This window comes from Vigna unguiculata, chromosome 4, assembly GCF_037176805.1.
Source record: "Vigna unguiculata cultivar grain cowpea cultivar isolate G323 ecotype 2 chromosome 4, ASM3717680v1, whole genome shotgun sequence".
Classification (NCBI taxonomy): Eukaryota; Viridiplantae; Streptophyta; class Magnoliopsida; order Fabales; family Fabaceae; genus Vigna; species Vigna unguiculata.
Window position 1 is genome coordinate 1623216 of NC_140795.1, and position 22486 is coordinate 1645701.

At 27.8% G+C, this 22486-nt stretch overlaps 2 protein-coding genes across 2 annotated transcripts; both read left to right on the forward strand.

The window, feature by feature from the left end:
* Positions 1-656: 656 nt before the first annotated feature.
* LOC114182004 (uncharacterized) lies at positions 657-1338 on the forward strand. The gene has a single exon (XM_028068741.2). It carries the CDS (start codon positions 720-722, stop codon positions 1158-1160), a length of 441 nt encoding a protein of 146 aa, XP_027924542.1. The 5' UTR covers positions 657-719; the 3' UTR covers positions 1161-1338.
* Positions 1339-15410: 14072 nt separating this feature from the next.
* SULTR3;5 (sulfate transporter 3;5) lies at positions 15411-20191 on the forward strand. The gene is made up of 12 exons (XM_028066561.2): positions 15411-16186; positions 16606-16813; positions 16904-17075; positions 17552-17617; positions 17856-17969; positions 18078-18194; positions 18284-18410; positions 18526-18812; positions 19120-19307; positions 19407-19480; positions 19587-19663; positions 19906-20191. The coding sequence occupies exons 1-12, from the start codon at positions 15826-15828 to the stop codon at positions 20074-20076; spliced, it is 1962 nt and encodes a 653-aa protein (XP_027922362.2). The 5' UTR covers positions 15411-15825; the 3' UTR covers positions 20077-20191.
* The last annotated feature ends 2295 nt before the right edge of the window (positions 20192-22486 follow it).

Below are 22486 nucleotides of genomic sequence, written 5' to 3' on the forward strand. Positions count from 1 at the left end.
TTGAATAATTGGAGAAAATATATTTCATGGTTCTAAGTTATAATTTATTAGCCTTAACTCAAATTATCTTCGTATGTCTTATGTCGCACTAATTCATAGTGATATTGTATAAATTGAAGACAAAGAGAATTTGAACTTACTTTAATTTTACAAAATTTGCACAAATTTCGAAAAGAAATAAAAATGTGATGAAGTGTATAATAAGTTAGTAATATAACGCGTGGAACAAGAAATAAGTGGATGGTCCGTTAGCGGTCCAATCTCGGGTAAAACAGAATGTTATGAGAAAAATTATTAGAATAAGTTCTAACTTATTACCATGTTAGAAGTGGATTTTAAGTCTAACTCAACCTCACAAAACCTGCTTATAAGGTGAGGATTATACTTACTTATATATTAAATTAGCCTTTTCTGTCGATGTACGAGATCGAACATATGAAGACAAAATATAAGTGTGGGGATGAGTGGGCAATGATGAATGCGAATGTAACTTCACGTCACTGGCATGTGGTAGAGCTGGGCTATTACTTTGAGGGAGGGTAACTTGTGAGGTTGCAATAAACAACATTTTCCTAACCCTCCAACTGCACATTAAATTCTATTCCTCTTTCACATTCATTCACATGCAAGCCACAACTATATAAATCCATGCATACCTACATCGTCCACTCAGTCAGCTGTGTACACTGTTACTTTTTCTCAGTATAAAACATCATAAGATGGTGATGCAGAGGAAGTTCGTTTCGGTTATTGTTTTAGGGTTATGTTTGGTGCTGGGAATGTCCCACTACGTTAATGCAAGAAACTTGGAGAAAACTTCAAAGGAAGAGGTGAAGAAGCCGGAGTCTTGCATAGATGGAGGCTCCGGTGGTGGTTTGGGTGGAGGAAGTGGTGGTTTGGGAGGAGGATATGGCGGAGGTGGTAGCGGTTTAGGTAGCGGATTTGGAGGAGACGGAGGAGGTGGTAGTGGTCTAGGTGCCGGAATTGGTGGAGTCGGAGGAGTTGGAGGTGGTGGAGTTGGTGGTGGTATAGTGGGTGGAATTGGTGGAGGCATTTACAAAGGAATTGGAATTGGTGGTGTTGGTGGTGGCGTAGGTGCCATTGGTGGAATTGGTGGTGTCATTGGTGGTTTCGAGAATGTTGAAGCCAATAAGCCTTGAAAAATAATTGCAGACTCTGTTCTGTCATTAGTGTTTCATTTTCACTTCCTATTTTAATTTGTTTTCACTCTAATATTGTATCCACAAATAAGTTCACGTAGATGCATGCATGTTAAATTTTCCGTTCATGTTATGTATAAGATTCCCAGAATATATTATATATATACGTGTCGTCCAACATTGCATGTCTTATATGTATATAAGAATAAATTTTACTGAGACAAGGGTATGTCAAAAAGAAGAAGTGTAGAAAGAATAAATGGATCATACTGAATCTGAAAGCCCAAATGACCAAACATATAATTCAAGAAAAAACAATTACTAAGTACACCTTGGTCGAGTTTGAATGAAGTGGAAGAATATTGAAATAAAAGTGTTTCATTGTAGTCAAAAAGTAAGTAGGATGTATAAAAAATGAAGAGTTTCTCATTAATTTGATCATGAGAAAAATAATTGTAATTTGCGTAATTAATTAAGTAAACGGAGTTGGGCGGGTGCATTGCACTGTAACGGGGTCAAAAGTGGCCATTGAAATGAAGAAAACTATACATGCAAGGTTTAATTTCTGGTACGGATCACTCATATTAGCGTAGAAAGGAATAAAGTAGTGGGTTATGTTATGGGTCAAACTTGGGAAAAAGGAATCAATTTCTAAATCATGTTTACACCAACTTCGACATCATTTTTTTTTTCAACAAATATGAAAAAAAAAAATTATTCCTAAGTTAAAAATATTAACTTTAAAAACTTATATGGCAGACTTCATAAATTAATGTTCATTTAAAAACATCAAAATTAGTTATAAAAGTGGTTGAGATGAAACAATAGAGTTGTTCCCTTGATATCGTGATTTTCAAACCTTCTTTTCCATCTACATTTCTTGCTTCCTAGTGCTGGGTAAGAATGTTAAAAGATTAATATACAAAAGTGACGTGCAAATTTTACTTTATAAATTAATTTTGTGAGTTGAATTAGGTTTAAAATTCACTTTTAACATGGTATCAGAATAGTTGGACATTATATTTCATCTGTTATTATACTGTTAATGAATCACCCATCAATTTCTAAAATTAATCACAATTTCAATTTTCAATATTCTATAATATATTATTTATTATATTTCAGAACAAGAATGATTTGCCTAAGTTATAAATTTATAAATTTATGAAGATTGATTTGAAATCAATTGTGAGTATATATATATATATATATATATATATATATATATATATATATATATATATATATATATATATATATATATATATATATATATAATTTTCAACAATGCATGCCTTTTATAGTTTCTTTTACATAAAAATGAAAAAAAAAACGTGCCCTTATCTCTTCATGTAAAAGAAATACACTCCTAATCATTTTAGCTTTTAAATTTCTACCCTTAATTAATATTTAATTACTTCCTTTCCCTCTTTAACAACGAGTGCTACTTTCTTCTTTCTATATTTTCCAAGTGATCATGCTCTCTGACTTCAGAACAAAATAAGCTGGGAAAAGGCAATCTATCAAAATGTTTCAAACTTTCTGTGTTTTGCTTTATTTTATTTATATATATGGAAATAGTATAATTTAGTCAAAAATATTATAATTATAAAGGTGGGGGGAATGGTTCACTTTTTGCCCCATTTTGATAATCTTTTTTCTGTGTTTGGAAGAAGAACTTAGTTGAAAATCAGTGGTGAATGAGGTGTTATTCCCATCCAAAGTAGAAAATATTGAGAAATTTTTGTCAAAAGGGCAATTAAAATCCAATTTTTAATGGTAATTATGATATGGTTATTTCTTTTTTGCGTAGTGGGTATCATGATGTGCACTCACAATTCTTAATTACTGGATTTTAAAGGAAAAATCTTTGCTGTAAGTGAGTAGCTTCTATGTGGAAAATAAAATAAAATAAAATAAAATAATGATATCCGTTAAGTAATTTTGAGTGGGGCATGGCTTATCCAGTGAATCCTAAAACATGAGACAAACACGACCCTAACCATGTCACTAAGTGACGTTTGCAAGCAAAAAGGAAGAATTAGAATTGAATAAAAAAAAAAAAAAAAAGACAAGACATATATATACGTCGTTATGTTTTTTGTTTTATTCATGAAAGAGAGGGTTTGGTCAAGAACGAACCCACACCAGTTTGCTGGCTAAGAAACAAACCATGCTAAGAAAAAAAAAGGGCTCGTTGGGTTTCGTAGTTTAGCCCAATTCTTTTATCTAGAGAGGCTCTGTAATTGTTGTTGTAGACGATAAAACGGTACTCAACAATCAAGAAATTAAGCAAATAATATTATATATATATATATATATATATATATATCAGTAAAAATAAAATAAATATAGAAAAGTACTTAGGGGTACTTTAATCTTTTTACGAAAAAATTTATGTCTCTAGTGTAATTTAACGTCTGTCTTCGTGGTGATACTAGCTTCCAGTATATACATGAGACTTCCAACACATACTCTCATGCTGAGATATATACATATCAAATGGTAGAATTAGATATTATTGGATGGTCTAATAGTAGATATAACTATAAACCCAACAAATAATAAATTTTGTTAGTTAGACTCCATATACATCTGAAGCGTTAAATATTGTATTAATAAGTGAACCTATAACTACTAAATGGAATAATAAACCAAACAAATAACAAATTTAGTTAAAGAGACTCTAATCCATGATTTTAATATCATGTTAAGAAGTGAATTTTAAACCTAATTCAATTATATAAAAATAACTTATAGGGTTATACATATATACGTAAATTAACTTTATCTCTGAATTATATAGGACTTCAACGAGCGGTGGATCTTAGTTTCCATCTTAATCTTTTTAGCTACCAATGGAAGGATTTTGGCGTGGGTCATAAAACTAGGTTTTAGGGATTTTGAAGGTGATTTAAAGTGTTGGAAGGTCAAAAGATGGAGAAAGTTATACATTTTTTCAAGTTATTTTTATCAAGTACGAGGTCTTTTACAATATTTTGAACTACAATTAGTGATAATTCAAGCCTTAAATTTGTATCCTGGTATTCCATTTGCAGCATGTAGTGGTTAGTGGTGAAGAGTCAGAATTTGAAGTAAACTTGTATTCAACTTTGACCTTTAGGTGCTGCCAAGAGTCAAGTCACACAGGGCATCAATTTGAAGTTTTGAACAGATTTTTGGGATAAAAATTACTCTGCAATGAAGAAGATACAACAACACACAGACATATTTATCTTTAAAATTGACTTTTTCATCATAAAAGAACCGTTTTTTCTGCAAAATTAATCTTAGTTTCCATGTCATCATTCCATATTTGGATCGTGCAATGGATATCAATTTTATTTTCCATCTTCATTTTGTACTGTTGTCAGGGGAAAAAGTTTGTCAATTTCGTGTTCTATTTTATTTTTTGGATCGATCTTCACAAACAAATAGGAATGGTTGAATTAAAGAAAGTTGACAAATGTTTTCTATCTGGTCCACACAATTCCACTAACATATCACGTGTGTCAATTCCCACTTCAAATTTACGCACAATGCAGGGGATGGGGACAGAATTATTTGGATTTGGAGGTGGATACGAGGAAGAGGAAAACATGAATTTGAGGAAAAAGAGAATGGAAATGAGATTATAGTTGAATTAAAGAAAAAAGAGTGGAGAATAATGAAAGAAAAGTTCATGACAATTTGTGATTGAGTCACTCGTTGAAAAAATAGTTTTTCTCAATTGAATAAATTGTAATATTATGATTTTAGTATTGGAATTGAAATTAAATTTGAATAAATATTTGCCATCCATATATCATATACAGTGAAAATGTTAGAGATTCTACGCTGATTACAGATGAAGTGGATGTAAATATCATAAATATCATTGTATAAGTCGATTTTGTAAGTTTGAGTTATATATATTGTTATTACATGTATTATTCTGCCCATTAGTTTCAAACTCAAAATGTATATATCTCGATGTGAGTGAAGTACTTATTAATGTCTTAATGTCCAATTTCACACTTTCGAAATGTATATATTATGGGACTGAGGTAGGCTTAAAATAAATAAATGATACTCACCTTAATCACATATAGTAAGTTGATTTTAGGAGATTGATTTAAGTTTAAAGTTGAAATCTTAACCAAACAAATTATCTTAAAGTTTGAATTGAAGTCATAGATGTTCCTAATCCCCTCATAAAAAGATTTATGTTTTTTTTTTTTTGTATAATAAATAAATTGCACTAGTATTTTCACATTAAATAGTAATTACATGAACCAATCAGAGTTTTGTAGTTAAAGATAATTAATATAATAAAGATTATATTTATTGTTTTATATTACTTTCAAATCTTCATTAATTACAGAATCAAATAAATGTTATAAATGTTAAGCAATATCTTTTATTTCCTATCCAAAAATTATAAATGTGCCTTTTTGTGTTAAGAAAAGAAAAATACTAGTTACATAAAATTAATAAAATTTAATAATTATTGATTTTGAATAAACTTTCCTCGATTCATCGTGAATGAAATACTACAAGATATCAGATACAATATCGTGCATATGTGTGGGATAATAAATATCATAACTAATAAAAGTAATATTTCAAAACTTGAAAAATTCATTTTTACTATCTTCTAGTTTAATTTGATCCAGAGTTATTGCAAGATTCCACCCAATATATATTATTGACGATGATGTGTTATAAAGAACTTCTAAAAATAGTAATGAATTGACAGTGACATAATATGAAAGCGATATAAATATTATATAGTTAACAATAAGATTGAATAATACATACAAATGTGACGATAAATCTATTTCAGAAATAAATTTAAAATAATTAGTTTTCAACTTTATTAACATATTATGATTATTTGTATACATTAAGATTAAAAACAACATAACATTATGTGCTGAAACAATACCACTTAATTTAAAAGAATATATAAACAACATTATGTTTTGTATAATATAGTGTACTAAGCTTTAACAATAACTCCACCTTCTATATATATACATACACAATTTTTAATTCATATTTTCTCTTTTTCTACTCTTATCGAATTTAAACAATTTTACTTCTCATGATAATTTTTTTTCCTTTTTTTTTTTTTTTACTTTCTCATTTTCTTTCATACCATTGAAACACATAAATATAGAATTAATGGTGGAGGGAACTTGAATGATATGTAATAGATATAATATTCTCCAATTTACACTTGTGTTGGTCACTTTATTTCATGGTTGAGGATATGGAAATGATGTGAAAAGCTTTATATTAATATTGAAGGTACCCACCAAATATACTCACTTGCGTTTCCCATTTGAATAATAATAATAATAATATATAGTTTTAGTGTGTTGAAGAAAAATGTACTTTGAATCTTGGGCAACTGAGGGAGGCTTATTTGGTAGTAGTTTGAAGACACACTCAAATCTCCCGATTTGTCTCTTTCTTTGAGTTTTTGACAAACTAAGATTTCTCATTCTCTATATTGCTTTTTGGTGCATTCCTCATTTTGGATATCATTTTCCATCCTTTTGCCATTATCAAAAGCAACCATCTCATTTTCACAATAAAATAAGAACCATCCAATCAAATTCATTCTCTAAGTTAGGCGTGTTAGGATATAACTTCAATCAATTCAGAAGAATTATGATTAATTGACTGTAAAAGAAATTTTAGCAAGAGGGGTGTTTTTTGTAAGATACAAAAAAAAACGAAATAAGACTAAATTTATGTTTATAAATAAGACAAAGATCTAATACGAAACTCTATTCCAAAACCAGAAATTGAAGCTCGGTTTTTTAATTTATCTTGTATACTTTAAAATATCGGTTATATTGTTTGAAATTCAAGTTAATTTTTTATATTGGTTAAAAATAAAAATGTTGGAGTATTATACAAGTATAAAGACTCATAAATTTATTGTCTTAAAGTTTTGGAAATTAAAAGTGAAGTTAATCTCTTATGTGGGTTAAACTCATGTTTCATTGGTGTTATGTTTGTTCAACGAATTCTTTTTATGAAAGATCAATGAATAGTATCGGATGTCCATTTATCAAAAGTCTTCCTTACAAAAGGTTCAAGTAAACATGTTTGGTTAAGATAGACAACAGTACGAAAGGAGTATTCGTGGTTGAGAATGTTTATGCTCAAAGATGATTGTTGGGAATTCAAATAAGTTTAAATCCCACGTGGAAGAAATGAGAAAGTTGAACATTGTATAATAATGAAAATTCGTAAACTTATTAGTTTAAGATTTTAAATTGGAAGTTATGTCAATTTCTTACACAAATTGATTTTAAGTTTTATTGGTATTGTGTTTCTGGTGAACCATTCTCTAAAGATTCATCAGTATTAACAAATCTAGGTATAAAGTGTTGTCAATCTCTTATATAGATTGAACTCAAATTTTATTGGTAGTGTGAAGCCTTCATTAAAGACCCACTCATATTAAAAGAATAACAAATCTTACACAAAGTTAGACAACCTTACTTTAGTTGTATTTAGGAGAGTGTAATGTTTTTTATGGTACAAAAAGGGGAGAGGATTGGTTCCTTCTGCATCACTCAATGGAAACTAAATTGTGTCTGCTGGGGAAGGTATTATTGAATTTGATTATGTATCATAAGCTCACTCACTAGAATTTCGTCTACCTTCAAATTTGTGGACAAAAAGGTTTGATTGTTGCCATCAGTCACATGCATGCACTACATCTGTCTGTGTTGTCGCAACACACCATTGTCTTCCTAGGTCTTCACGAATCACATTTGTTCACATTCGTGAGAAAAATATTTTGAATCACAAAATATCAATATCATGTATATGGTAAAAAAAAAATAGAATAAAAATTCGCACAATTTTCTCTGTATTCTTTCAGTTTTTTTTTTTATTAATGATATGACATGGGAAGCAAAGATATTGTTGAAGATCATTTTGGTGGGTCAATGTGTTGGACATAAGCACTTCAATTCACATTTCCAACTAAGGGAGGCTTATTTATTACTATGCTTTAAACACATAATATGCACTTCAATTCATGCTCTGACTTATGTGATAAAGAAAGTGTTTATAGGTTCAACTTTGTGAAGTAGAGTTGTTTCCCTTAAGTCACATCATACTCACTCTATCAGTGTTTCATACATAGGTAATCATTGAGGTTTTCACCTAAACTATATCCAACTATATCCTATGAAATTGTTTTACTTTTAACGATAATTTAATTCTTTTCATATATATATATATATATATATATATATATATATAAATTTAGTCTTGTTAATTATTTCAGTAAAAAATTGAATATCTTTCGTCGAAGACAAAATTTTAAGAACTTTTTGATTTAACGTGAATTTTATCTTCAATTTTTTGGCCGAAATATTAACGTTAAATTTATTTGATATTTCTAATATATTTTACAATAATATATGAATTATTTTTTATATTTTTGTTTAATATTAACTGAAAAATTATCAACCATATTTAAAACGTCATATAAACTTAACAAAATTTGATTAAAAAATTAAATATACATATTTTTTAAGTTTGGAAATTAAATTGAAATAAAATTTAAAAGTGAAACTAATTATAATTTAAAAAAAATTGAAAGATAAAAGACACATTTAACCTATTATTTAAAATTTCCTCTAAAAAAGTTTACACCGGCATGAAACCATCTACAATAAGCTTGTGGTTTTTCCTAAAATATCTCTTTTCAGTTTATTTCATTTTAAAATTAATATTTATCTTTATATCCTTTCTGATCCTAAATTTTACTCCTAAAACATTTATTTACAATAAATAAATAAATAAATATATATATAATATCAAATAATACAATTATATGTAAAAATAAATAAGCTAAATCAAACATACATAAACAATTTAAGCACACATCATTTAACTCATTGAATTAGTCTAAACATTTTAATTTTAAATTATTTTGGATACACTATTTCAATTTTGGATGATTAATTTAAATTTACTTTATATTGGTCTAATGCAAAATTACTTACAAAATATAACATTAAAGAGATTAATTAATAAAAAAGGTAAAAAAACACACACACACGCAAAACATTAAATTTTTTATTTATGCACACGTAAAAACAAAAACCTAAATGAAGAGTTTCAAAAATGTATTATGTGTAATGTTTGAGGAGAGACACGACAATGTGTAATGAATTTTTTCTTATGTACTATAATTTTTTTTAATTTTATCTAATGTGACACTTCTAACACTCCTTATACTCTTAATATAAAGTTATTTTTATCGAGTCCAAATGTGAAACACATGTATTATGTGTGATGTGTTATTTTTAGTTATATTGCAATATGATTATTGTATAGTTTGTTATAATTGTTTATTATATATATAAAATCACATACAATACAACGCATGCAAAATCCACCAACCCAAAATAACATTAAAATCCATTTCTCTCACCAAACTTGGAATGTGAGATACAACTAATATCCCTTACTCTAATTTCCTTATACTTTAAAGTATCCAAAAGTTCTTAAAAGAAATAAATAAAATAAAATTGTTCGAAGAACTATTTTTTCATACAAGAGATATATTATATTTATATCAAAATTATTTATTTAAAAAAATATATCATAAGATAAAATTATCGGTGTTAAGATAAAATTTATTTTAAGAAATTTCAGAAATAAAAAAAAATGTTAAAATGTATGTGGATAACTCCAACACAAAACGTGGTATTAAAAAATCTCATAGATAGGAAAAAATGGAATAAAAAGTAGATGATGATCTATATTACATGAATACGATATGTGTATTAGATATAACACATATTTAATACGTGGATACATTAATTTTAAAAAACAATAAAATACGATACGTGATACATGTATATTAAAAAGTATATAATAATTCTTAAAAAAATATGAATATGTTTGTTATGGTATGAATTCAACTTAAAATCATATTTATTAAAATTATTAATATAAAAAATTATAAATTTTTATTATCAGTATTTTTGCTTTATATATTAGAGAGTTCATTAACAAATACTTTTATAAAATATTATAAAATACCAAATGCAAGTGCATATCAGAGTTCATTAACAAATACTTTTATAAAATATTATAAAATACCAAATGCAAGTGCATATCGAATACAGATACGTAAATCAGATCGAATTATCGTTTATAATAATATGATGATAAAACAAAACCTGATCTTTACCTCATCTTAAATACATGTCAAAACGCGCTTTTTATGACGTTTCCATATGCGTGTGACGCGCGTCCATTTATTATGATGACCAAACAAAAACATGACACTCGTTCAAATTATCAAAATCATCTCTTACTACACTTTTCACTTACAAAAACACAACACAAAAAGGAAAGTAAATGCAAACTCCATTTCTAACTCTTCCTAGTTTGGTCTTCTATAAGCTAAAGTAACTTCATAAATCACTTTTACTCAGTGTAGAATTCTTGACTTCATACCTAAATTTTTTACAAGTTTAATAAAATTTTCTAAATAGAGAAAGTGAAGTAAAAAAAAAAAAACTCCTACAACTTTTGAAAAGAATATCTCTATTATAAAGTTACTTTAACTTGCATTATTCGTTTTCTTTACATTCGGTTTGACTGAATTTAATTGTTTATCTATTGAGGAATGACTTTCAACAACAAAGATTTAGAATTTTAATTGCTAATAAATATTTAATAATCAATTACCTAATCTATAACATGTTGTTTGGTGATAAAAAAAAAACATTGTGGTGGAGAAATGAGTGAGTGATATTAACTATAGGCACAGTAAAAACACTAGAAGAATAATGATGAAGATGCAATAATAGAGGAATTATTGTTGATGACGACTTCCTCCACTTACCAATTAATAACAAAAATTAGAGGAAAAGGAAAACGCAAATTATACGTTTTTTTTATATATAAAAGAGTGTAATACAATTATTTTCTTTACAGTTATTTTCGTGAAACTCGTGTAAAATTCAATGATTAGGAAGTGAACTTCAACCAAACTCACTTTAGTTTATATGCCCCCACTTAAATTGCGCTTAATAAGAAAGTTAATTTTTAAAATTAATAAAGTGTACATTAAATTATTTTAGGAGGAAGTAACCTTTATTCTTATTTTACAATGAACATTCACGGCTAGAAATTCTTATGAGATTTTTTTTTTTGTAAATTTGTTAAGAATTTTTTTTTTTGTCATTTTTCTAAGAATTTTAATTGGCACGTAATTCTCTCGTAAATAATTATTTTTTATAATTATAAAATTTGTAAGTATTTTTTACAAAATTTGTTGCGAAAAGTGTTTTATACAAAATATTTTATAAGAAAATCGGTAGCAATTTCTTACAATTTTTTTTTCACAACAAAATTTGTAAGTATTTTCTACGAAAAAAAATTTTAAAACAAAATTGACATGAAATATGAGTTTTTTTAGTAGTGATTTATCACGACAATAAAATTATATATATATATATATATATATATATAATAATAATAATAATAATAATAATAATAATAATAAGAATAAGAATACACTATGTAATGGATTATGCTTACAGAGATGATTTTTTTAAATATTACTTAATAGAAAATAAACTATTATTTAAAACAATTAATTAGTTAATTCGTTTGTAATGGTTTTTATATCCATTTAATAACAAAATTCTTTAATATCATTGATATTAATTTTTTAAAGAAAATATATAAGTTTCTTCTCAAATAAAAGAAAATGATATTAAATATTTTTTTCAAAATAGGTTTTAAGCCCTTTTGTAAATTTTTTTGAATTAAATCCATAAAATGTATTTTTAAACCAAGTCATCTACAAATTCTATAGCAAGATTTTCTTATTATTTTTTAATCTTTTAAAAATAATCACATTATGAGATGATATTTTTATAATTCATTTGTTCATTACTTGTTTTAGATTTTTAATAACGTGTGTGTGTGTGATCAAGAACTTTTTTTTACACTTAAAAATTATCTACATTGTTTTCAAAAAAATATTTATCAAGAAGTTCTTAGAATCAATTCACCAGTGTTTTTCTACCTCTGAATTCTTCCAATATTCTCAGTATTTGGAAAATAAAATATCAAAGTTCTTGATATATGTAAATGTAGTTTATGAACATAAATAAATAAAGATTTTCAGGCATAGCTTTTGAATTAGTGTTTGTATATAGTCAATGATAAAATAACTGTAGAAAATTACTTATAAAGCTAGTTATATAATTTATTAATAAGAAGCTCAAGAAAGATTAATTTATCAATGGAAGCAACCCATTCAATATTCTAATAACTGAAATTTATACTTAAAAACCTTGTACGTGTTGCGGCATATTTATTCATTAAAAAATGAAACCTCAATTATTCATTAAAAAATTATGCAAACATCAATTATTCAATCTAGAGAAAGTGATAAATAATAATAATTGTTTGCAACAAATAAAAAATTAAAACTTATTTTAAAAAAATTGAAATACTAGAAAGTAATTTGTTTTAATTAATTGTAAGAACAACATTATTTAAACTACAACTCGAGAAGAAAAATATATTAAAAATATCAAATTAATATGTGGATCAAAGAAATACTATTTTATTTTTCAAAATTTGTCTTTGTATCTCTTTCCAATTTGAGGTCAGTGCCATACACTAACTTAAATACATTTCAACTTGCTAAAAATATCTCATTTTGTAAACTTAGAAAGACATTATTTATACATAAATAATATACAAATATATACTTGAGAGTTTCATTAAGTATATTTTAACTTACGTTGTAATATAAGAGGAGATATTACAAATTAAACTCTTCATGCTTGTTTTGTTTGTAGAGATGACAAATAAACCCCTTCTCGTAGGTATTGTCTGAATCCCTTTCCGTTTTGACGGAAAATTTCCGCATTGACTGGGTATAGATATGAGTATGAGGAATCTCTGACTTCTTCAATCGGGTATGGAGATGGGTACGAGGATGTACATATCCCCGTCAAAATACCCGTCCCCGTTTAAATTGTTAAAATATTCACAATTAATTAAGTAATCATATATATATATATATATATATATATATATATATATTGTTGGGAAATCACACACTAAAAATAATAATCTCTTCAAGCGGAAGCACACCCACAAATAAGAACAGAAAAATAAATAAACGCACACAGGAAATTTAACGCAAAAATTGCAAACCTTCATACAATTTTTATGGACCAAAACTGCAAACCCTTCATAGTGCAATTTTTGTGGACCAAAATTGCAAACCCTTCATAGTGCAATTTTTCTAGCAAAAATTGCAAACTTTCAAATGACACACAACTATCTAAGCCCCTCATACACCCAAGAGACTTATTGAGTTGTGGTGACAACTCTAAAACCAACTCTTTACTTTTATAGTATTTTTCTGCTGCTCTCTTCTTCATATTACTCGATGTAGGACTTTGGTGAATACCCACTTGAAAACCAACATATATATATATATATATATATATATATATATATATATATATATATATATATATATATATATATATATATATATATATATATATATATATATATATATATATATATATATATATACTCTTATTTATTTCTTCTAATTATTTGGTTTCTCATGAAACTCATGTACAATTTATTTGTTATATATATTGATTTAATATTTAATTGAATAAATTTCTTCATAAATATTTTTTATCGAAACTAAAAAAATATTCTTCATATATATATATATATATATATATATATATATATATATATATATATGTGCTAATTTTGCACTTGAACATTTTTAATGATGAGGTATTTCTTTATATAAATATATAAAACTCTTTAAAAAAAAGGCATAGAAGATTCGTGTTCCTAACACACTCATATAGCCTCTCATATTTGCAAACAAGAATGCTAATAGTAGCTCAAAAGGCAATCATGCTTAAATTATATTTAAGCATAAAATTAACTTTATTGAATTAAATTTAAAAGGTTGACACTAAAATTATTAAATTATTATCTTTCACAATCAATCCAAAAATACCATAATATGTGTACGTATCGATGAAGAAGCACAACATAATAAAATAGCTGATAAACACAAATATCACTTGAATAACAAACGTTTAGAGTATAGAATTATAATAAAATAATTTTTCTTCTCTATTCGCCACACTCAAAAGACTATAGTAGTTCATAATTTTTTAATTTATTAATATAATATCACCCAAAATCGATCTCAAAACGATGCATTATTAACTCAAAATATCGTTACATGACAATAGAAAGGGGAGCAAGAAATAAATATAAATCATCAGAAATGAAATAAAAAATTCAAAATGTATAATGAGTTGAATGGAGAAATATATTTTAAGAAATAAAGTCCATTTTTACGGAAATAAAATATTTTTTACCCTTTTGCATGGGAATAGAAAAAGAAAAATACGTGTGATATAAATTTCTGAAAATAAGTTACGTGTGTGGATGTATGTTTTTATAATTCACATGCTAGTGTTCCACTTTCTTACAAACAATTCCCAAAGTATTTTTTGTAATACCTAAAATAAATACACTTCAAGTTTGTCATTTTTTTTTTGCAATACATTCTCTTAAAAATCATCAATAATAATTTTTGTTACTGGTTGACCAAAAAAAAATTTAAAAAATATATATTAAATAATGCAATATTCATACGTTTTCTTATTTATTTTTTTATACAAACCAAGACCAAACGTTTATCATTACATTGAGAAAAAAAAAAACTCTTCATAATTAATGTTTCTGGATATCGAGTCTGTAATTGAAATAACTTAATACAGCATTAATATCATTCTATACTCTAAATGAACATTTTTAAATATATACCTGTTTAGTTTTCTTATCTGTCTTTGAAATTGTATATATCCTTCAATAAATACAAAAAATATCTTGATTCTACAACATCGTTACGAGATTTTATTTATTTTATTTATTTCTACTTCACAATAAAGATATAAGTCAAAATTAAATAAATGTTACGTATATATAATTAATAAAAAAGTAGTTTACATTATTTTTAGCTTTAAAAACAAAATAAATATATTTAAAGAAAGGTAGCAATTAAAGGAATATTGTGAAAATATTAATTAACCATTATTAACGTTGTAATATAACAGTGTGTTAAGAAAAAGGATATATATATATATATATAGAGAAGAAGAAATTGGAGGTTGGTATTAATTCATGGAAGAATGCAGAAGAGACAGCACAACAACGTTGCTGCACTGTTTTCTGCACAGCAGCATCGAAGTGTGATCCAAAACCATAGCAGAATTGTGTGAGTTATCGAAACCAAAGAAATACCAAAAAAAACACACACCTATGATACATTGTCAACCTCATCAAGACTTGATCCACTGTTGTTCTGTAAACCAATTACCATTTACCCTAAATAGTGTTCCACTGCAAAAGGCCTATATAAACTCTCAAAGCCACCACGCGTCTCTCACACAAGCACCCTTAACTGGTTACTATTTCTCACACACCCTCTTCTTCTCTATCTCTATATATCTGTTCTCTTCTGTGAACAACAGACACACACAAACACTTACAAACAGAGACACATAAAAAAACATTCTTTGTTTTGTTACCATTGCTGTTGTTGTTTGTTGGTAATATGGGTACTACTGGGAACACGGACGATTACAATCACAACCATGATGATAATGATGCTGAGGAGTATCATCATGGGGTGAATTTCTCGATCCAGAGAGGATTCAAGGAGAAACTGAAGGCGAGTTTGAAGGAAGCTTTGTTTCCTGATGATCCCTTCAGGCAGTTCAAGAACGAGGAGAAACCGATGAGGAGGGTGCTGAAAGGGGTGCAATACTTCATCCCTATCTTTGAGTGGCTTCCAACGTATACTTGGCGTCTCTTTTGCTCTGACCTCATCGCAGGTTTAACCATTTCAAGCCTTGCAATCCCTCAAGGCATTAGCTATGGCAAACTTGCAGACCTTCCTCCTCTCATTGGCCTCTGTAAGAATCACAATCACTCACTGTCTTTCGTTCATTATTATCCGCTTTTAATCTCTTCATCTTGTGTCTCTCACACAATTCTGTGATCAACAACACTGAATGAATGATGATGATGTTTATAATTAGAATCAACAACACATGTGCATGGTGAATTTTATCAGAAAAAAGAAATTCTGATATCATCATCACTTTGAGTGTGGTTTGATGAAATCCATTATGTGGACCGTTAGTTATAGACTTATAGTTACGTAAACTTTAAAGTAACTTCCTTTGACAGTTTTAATTTAATCCCCTTGTGTGTGTCTGGTAATTCATTCGATTTGTTAAGGTTGTGTTTGGTTGGGATGAAGAAGCAATGTAGAATTTAAGGAAATACGTTGATTTGACGTGGTTGGAAATGATTGTTGTAATTTGATCAGATTCAAGTTTTGTGCCACCTCTGGTGTATGCTGTTTTTGGGAGTTCAAGGCACATGGCAGTGGGGACGATAGCAGCAGCATCATTGCTTATTGGTCAAACCATACAAACTGTGGTAGATCCAAACGAGGACCCAACCTTGTATCTTCATTTGATTTTCACAACCACCTTTGTCACTGGTGTTTTCCAAGCTGCTTTGGGAGTTTTCAGGTAACTCATTTTCCTTCTAACACTTTTCCAAGGTTGTTGTGTTTGAGACCAAGTATATCATGTTTCAAATTCCAAAACTTGTTGTTGCAGGCTTGGGATATTGGTGGACTTTTTCTCTCATTCCACCATCAATGGCTTCATGGCAGGAACAGCAGTGATTCTCATCCTCCAACAGCTAAAGGGCGTGTTTGGGATGATACATTTTTCGCAGAAAACCAACTTGATCGAAGTGGTAAAGGCCATCATCAACAACAGACACGAGGTTAGCATAGAATAATACAACAAGTTAAAATTATTCTTAGTGCTTTTTTGACCGACCAAAATAGTAAAAGGTTGCGATACGAAATCAAATTATTACATATGAAGACAGTTTCCTCTAGAATGACAATGATATCTCATCTCAATTTTACCTTCTTTTCAACACATGCATCAGATTCCACAGTATGCTTGTGTTTGCAAATTACAATTTTAAAACCTTGCTGATTTTATTAACATGAAAAAATATGATCGAAGTATAATACATAAGAAGCAATAGATTAATCAATAAGGTACTGATCTTTTAAAAAGGAAATATCAATTTACAATCTTTTCCCCCTTTCAGTCTCTTTTTTATATATGTTCATTGTTTGTTTCGTTAGTTTCATCAAAAATAGCTTTTAAGAAAAGAAAATTATTATTTTTATCTATATTTTGGAGATAAATAACGTGGGTGGGTTGTCTTTTCCTCATATTTAACAGATTAGGTGGGAACCTACAGTTCTTGGCGTGGTCTTGTTTGCTTTCTTGCAATTTACCAAACACTTGGTGAGTACTTTTTCTATAGACACAAATTTGTGTGAAAAAAAAATTAAAAAAAAAAAAAGTGGCATGATAAGACATTTAGTGCACCACTCAAACTTGTTGGGCCTTAAAAATATATTATGAATACTATATATTAGTGAATAGACTCAGAAGATGAAGCAATATTAATATTTTAGAAAGGCGATATATGTTAATCAAGTGATTATTCTAATGGATTTAACATTTTGGTGCAATCTTTTAGAGGAACAAGAAGCCAAAACTCTTTTGGGTACAAGCTATAGGTCCAATGGTGACTATAGTAGTTTCTGGCGTTTTCACCTACCTTGTCAAGGGCCAAAAACATGGAATTCAAATTGTAAGTAAGATATATAATAATAATTGTTTTAAGTTTCTAAAATCATCTTAAAAATATTCCAAGATTTTGTTTGTTTGTTCTTATCTGAAATTGATTATGTACATGTAGGTGGGGCATCTAGATAAAGGATTAAATCCATTGTCCATCCACTATTTGAACTTTAATAGCAAATACTTATCAGCAGTTTTGCAAGCTGGTATTATCACAGGAGTGTTATCATTAGCAGTAAGAAACTAAAATCTCTTCCAATCATCATGTACACTTCAACAATTCTTTTTATCAGTTTTATTTACTTATCCATTTGCTTTTCTTAGGAAGGAATAGCAATAGGAAGAAGCTTTGCTGTTCTGGATAACTCACCTCATGATGGGAACAAAGAAATGATCGCTTTTGGTCTCATGAACTTGTTCGGATCTTTTACTTCATGCTACTTGACCAGTGGTGAGTTTTCATTCACACCTGTTCACAAACTAACCATACCAGTAATACTTTTTAGTACATGTTATTATGTTATGTTATGTTACATGTTGTTGATTCTAAAATCTATATTTTGCAGGACCATTTTCGAAGACTGCAGTGAATTACAATGCAGGGTGTAAGACTGCAATGGCAAATGTGGTACAAGCAGTAGTAATGGCACTGGCACTGATATTTATTGCGCCATTATTTGGCTACACCCCTCTTGTTGCTCTCTCGGTCATTATTATATCTGCCATGCTTGGACTCATTCATTACGAAGAAGTCATTCATCTCTTCAAAGTTGACAAATTTGATTTTGTCATTTGCATGGCTGCTTTCCTCGGAGTTGTCTTCATAAGCATGGATGTTGGTCTCATGATTTCTGTCAGTATTTCCATTCTTCATTTTAGTAGCTTCATTTCATCATATCAATTTTCAATGTCATGCCACGATCAGGGCTACCACATTATCTAGTGTTCAAATTTTCTATCGAACATTTTGGTGTTGTTGTGTACTGTGCCTTCAAAATGCATTGATATTGGTGTATTTTAAAACATCAAAATGAGTATATTTTGAAAACACAAGAGAGGAACAACACGAAAAACCAGACAAAGAATTCAAATTTCATTATCTATGTCATGCATGGTTCAAACTGAGTTTGACTTTGTTGATTATTCTATTTGCAATGAAGGTTGCATTGGGACTTCTGAGAGCACTTCTATATGTGGCTAGACCAGCGGCATGCAAGCTTGGAAAGTTAGCTGAAGTAGGTTTATTCAGAGACACAGATCAATATAAAGTTTCAACATTCCCTGGTGTTCTTGTTATTCAACTTGGTTCTCCCGTTTACTTTGCAAATTCTAATTACGTCAAAGAAAGGTAAGTTATTGATTCACATATTAGTATAATCAACAGTTAATATGCTTGATTATGCAAGGAAATTATCAAAACTATTCTGATTAATTTGATTTGCATTAGGATTATGAGGTATATCCGAAGTGAGCAATCCTCTACTGGAGAGAATGTTGAACACATCGTACTTGATTTGTCAGGTGAAGATAGAAAAATTGTTTGCATTCAGTGTTTAGAATCCTCTTGGATCATTGAGTTTGTGGAAAAAAAAATGCTTATCTTTGTTATTGATTGCCTAATTTACAGGAGTAACAGCCATTGACACAACTGCTATCAAAGCATTGGATGAGCTTGTTAAAGTGTTGACAAAGAATGCAATTAAGGTAATTAATCGTTGAAAATTCAAGTATGACTCTAAGTTTCACGTCGAGTAAAATAAGAAAGACACAAACACATTGTTTTAAAGTTTTGAATTAAAGATATTGTCAATTCCTGATATGTAGTTTAAGTTTATGTTTCATCGGTGTTGTATCTTTCAAGGATTCTCTCATCCGACAGTTCAACTTTTAACTAAATGAATGTGTTTTAGTGATTATTTATGTTGTTTTTTCTTCTTATTGTGTAGACGTTGTTCGTAAATCCGAGGATTGAGGTGTTGGAGAAGCTTCTGGCATCAAAGTTTGTTGACAAAATTGGGAAAGAAGCATTCTATCTAACATTGGATGAGGCAGTGATGGCAAGTCAATATTCACTTCGTTCATCAAAGGAAAATAATGGCGACGGTGTCATGGTTTAAGAAATCATTCATGTACTAGTTTATTTACTAGCTTTTCGATGCTCCAAATCAATGTTAGCTAGTATTGATTAGTATAATAAGCATAATAATAATAAAATTTATTATTATACAACTATTTGTGGATTTCATAAAGTTTTAGCTAGTAATCATTTTTCCTATGCAGCGTGCGATATAAAGCAACCCATAGCGTAACTAAAAGGCTGAAGATTAATTTAAACTAACCGATAACTATATCATTAATGACAAAATAAATCAACGTTCCGATTATATTAAAATTACAAGGTGGTGAGGTTAAAACTTGAAAAATATTAATATTGTTTGTAAATGTGCTCGTCAACTAGAATAAATAGATTCCACTTTTGATCATTGTGATTTTATTTTATAATTTTTTTTTATTTCTTAAACTTTTAATTTTTTTTTTTTTGGAGATTTCATATTGAGTAGAGATAAAATAAAATTACAAGATATAAAGTAAAATTCACTTTCTATCTTAGAAGTCAATTTTATAAGATTGAATTAGACTTAAAGTTTATTTCTCATCATATATCCTAGTAAAATTTTATTATTTGTTGATGTATGATGTCATCCATATTATACCACTATCAAGCCACCCTTTATTATATAATTACACACAAAATATGTATATGTCTTGATGTGAGAAAATATGTTAAAGATCACATATTCATTAGATATAATATATATATATATATATATATATATATATATATATATATATATATATAATATAAATAAATAAATACAAACCTTAATTTATTTAACGGTTATATAAAGATGAGTTAGAATTTAAATCTATTTTTTAAAGTTTATTTACATTTCTTTCACTAAAATCACTTTTTTTTGTATTCCATGTAGATGTAGGTATGTATTTAATATTCAAATATTCAAATTTAAAACTATATATTAGTTAAATGAGAATAATTTAACATGAATTAATTCGTGTACTTGAAATGTCACCTGAATCAGTTATTGATAGTTGTGTTGGCTCTTCATCATGTGAAAAAGACGTGATGTTGGGTATAAAATTGATAACTGAAAAGAAAATATATATATATATATATATATATTGTCAAAAAAGAAAAAGCAAAGCTTATAATCCAAATAAATTGAGGAAGTGAATGAAACACTCACCAAACTATTAAAAAGGAATGTGTTTTTCAAAATAGAAAATAAAATAAAATAAATAGCAATAATTTACTAACTTCTTTTATGTTCAAATAATGAAACTAAATCAACCGAACACATGAAATTGTTTGTCGTGGCTTGACCTGAATTTTCCATTTTCTTCATAGTTTGATTCTTCTTGTTGCTGAAGCTTATATCAACTTAATGAAATTAGCATATCTTTAACAGATTTTTCGTTATTAAGTTGATGTCAATAAACTAATGTTGGGTTAAGTTCAAAATTTCTTTTTCTCATGTTAGCCAATAACACTTCTGAACTTCTTTGCATAAATATGTATATATCACCAAAAGTTTGGCAAGTTTTTTCAGAGATCTCTACAACCTACATCATTACAGTTTGGCAACCAATTTTTTTTTCTTTTAATCGATTAATTTTTCTTATTCCATTTTAATTTTAATATAAGCATTTTTACAAAGAAGGTAGATGTAAAAAAAAAATTCTGAATATATATGTTGTGGAAGATTAATTAGGTTTATTATTTATTTTTTGCGGTGGTTTTTAGAGAATTTTGTTTGAAGATGTTGATTTTATAAATATTTCAAAATAAGTTTATATTAATCATTATCTCATTTTTAAATATTCATACGAGTAAGTAACGAAGTAGTAAATAAAATCATTTACAAAGCTTGTAACAACTAAGTTCGGGTAAAAATAAATATGTTTTTTTTACATACACATATTTTAACAAAGTTTTTTTGATAAATTTTTAATAACGTTGATGTAGTAATATCTTATTGGATGGAAAAAAAGTTTGGTATAACTTATAAAAAAAAAAAAAAGATGTAATATGACTTAAAAAGAAAACTTTGTCCGAAAATAACTTGCCAAAATATCAAAATCTTTGTTATTATTTTATATTTATTATTATTTATTCCATTCTTGCATTGTTATGTCTTGTTTATAAAGAGTTTAAGGAGATGAATGTTGTAACGTTATGTCTACATTTTTCAGAGTTCTGTTGCAGCGTATATATTATAACACAGGTCGTGAACATTACAAGAACGATTATTTGTTAGAAATTTTGTTTGAAGTTAGTGAGAGGATAAAAAAAAATTGTATCATAATTCGGGTTAATATTTTTTAAAATTTTAGAGAACAAACCATATTTAAAAGTTAAGTTTTTCTTAAACGTGCAATGCCAATAATTTTAAAAATAATATATTAATTAGTTTCTCTATTAAATCCTCGTAAGAAAATAAAACATTG

Bases quoted from the DNA above. Each gene is read 5' to 3' on its own strand.
- LOC114182004 (XM_028068741.2), top strand. From the start codon at position 720: ATGGTGATGCAGAGGAAGTTCGTTTCGGTTATTGTTTTAGGGTTATGT.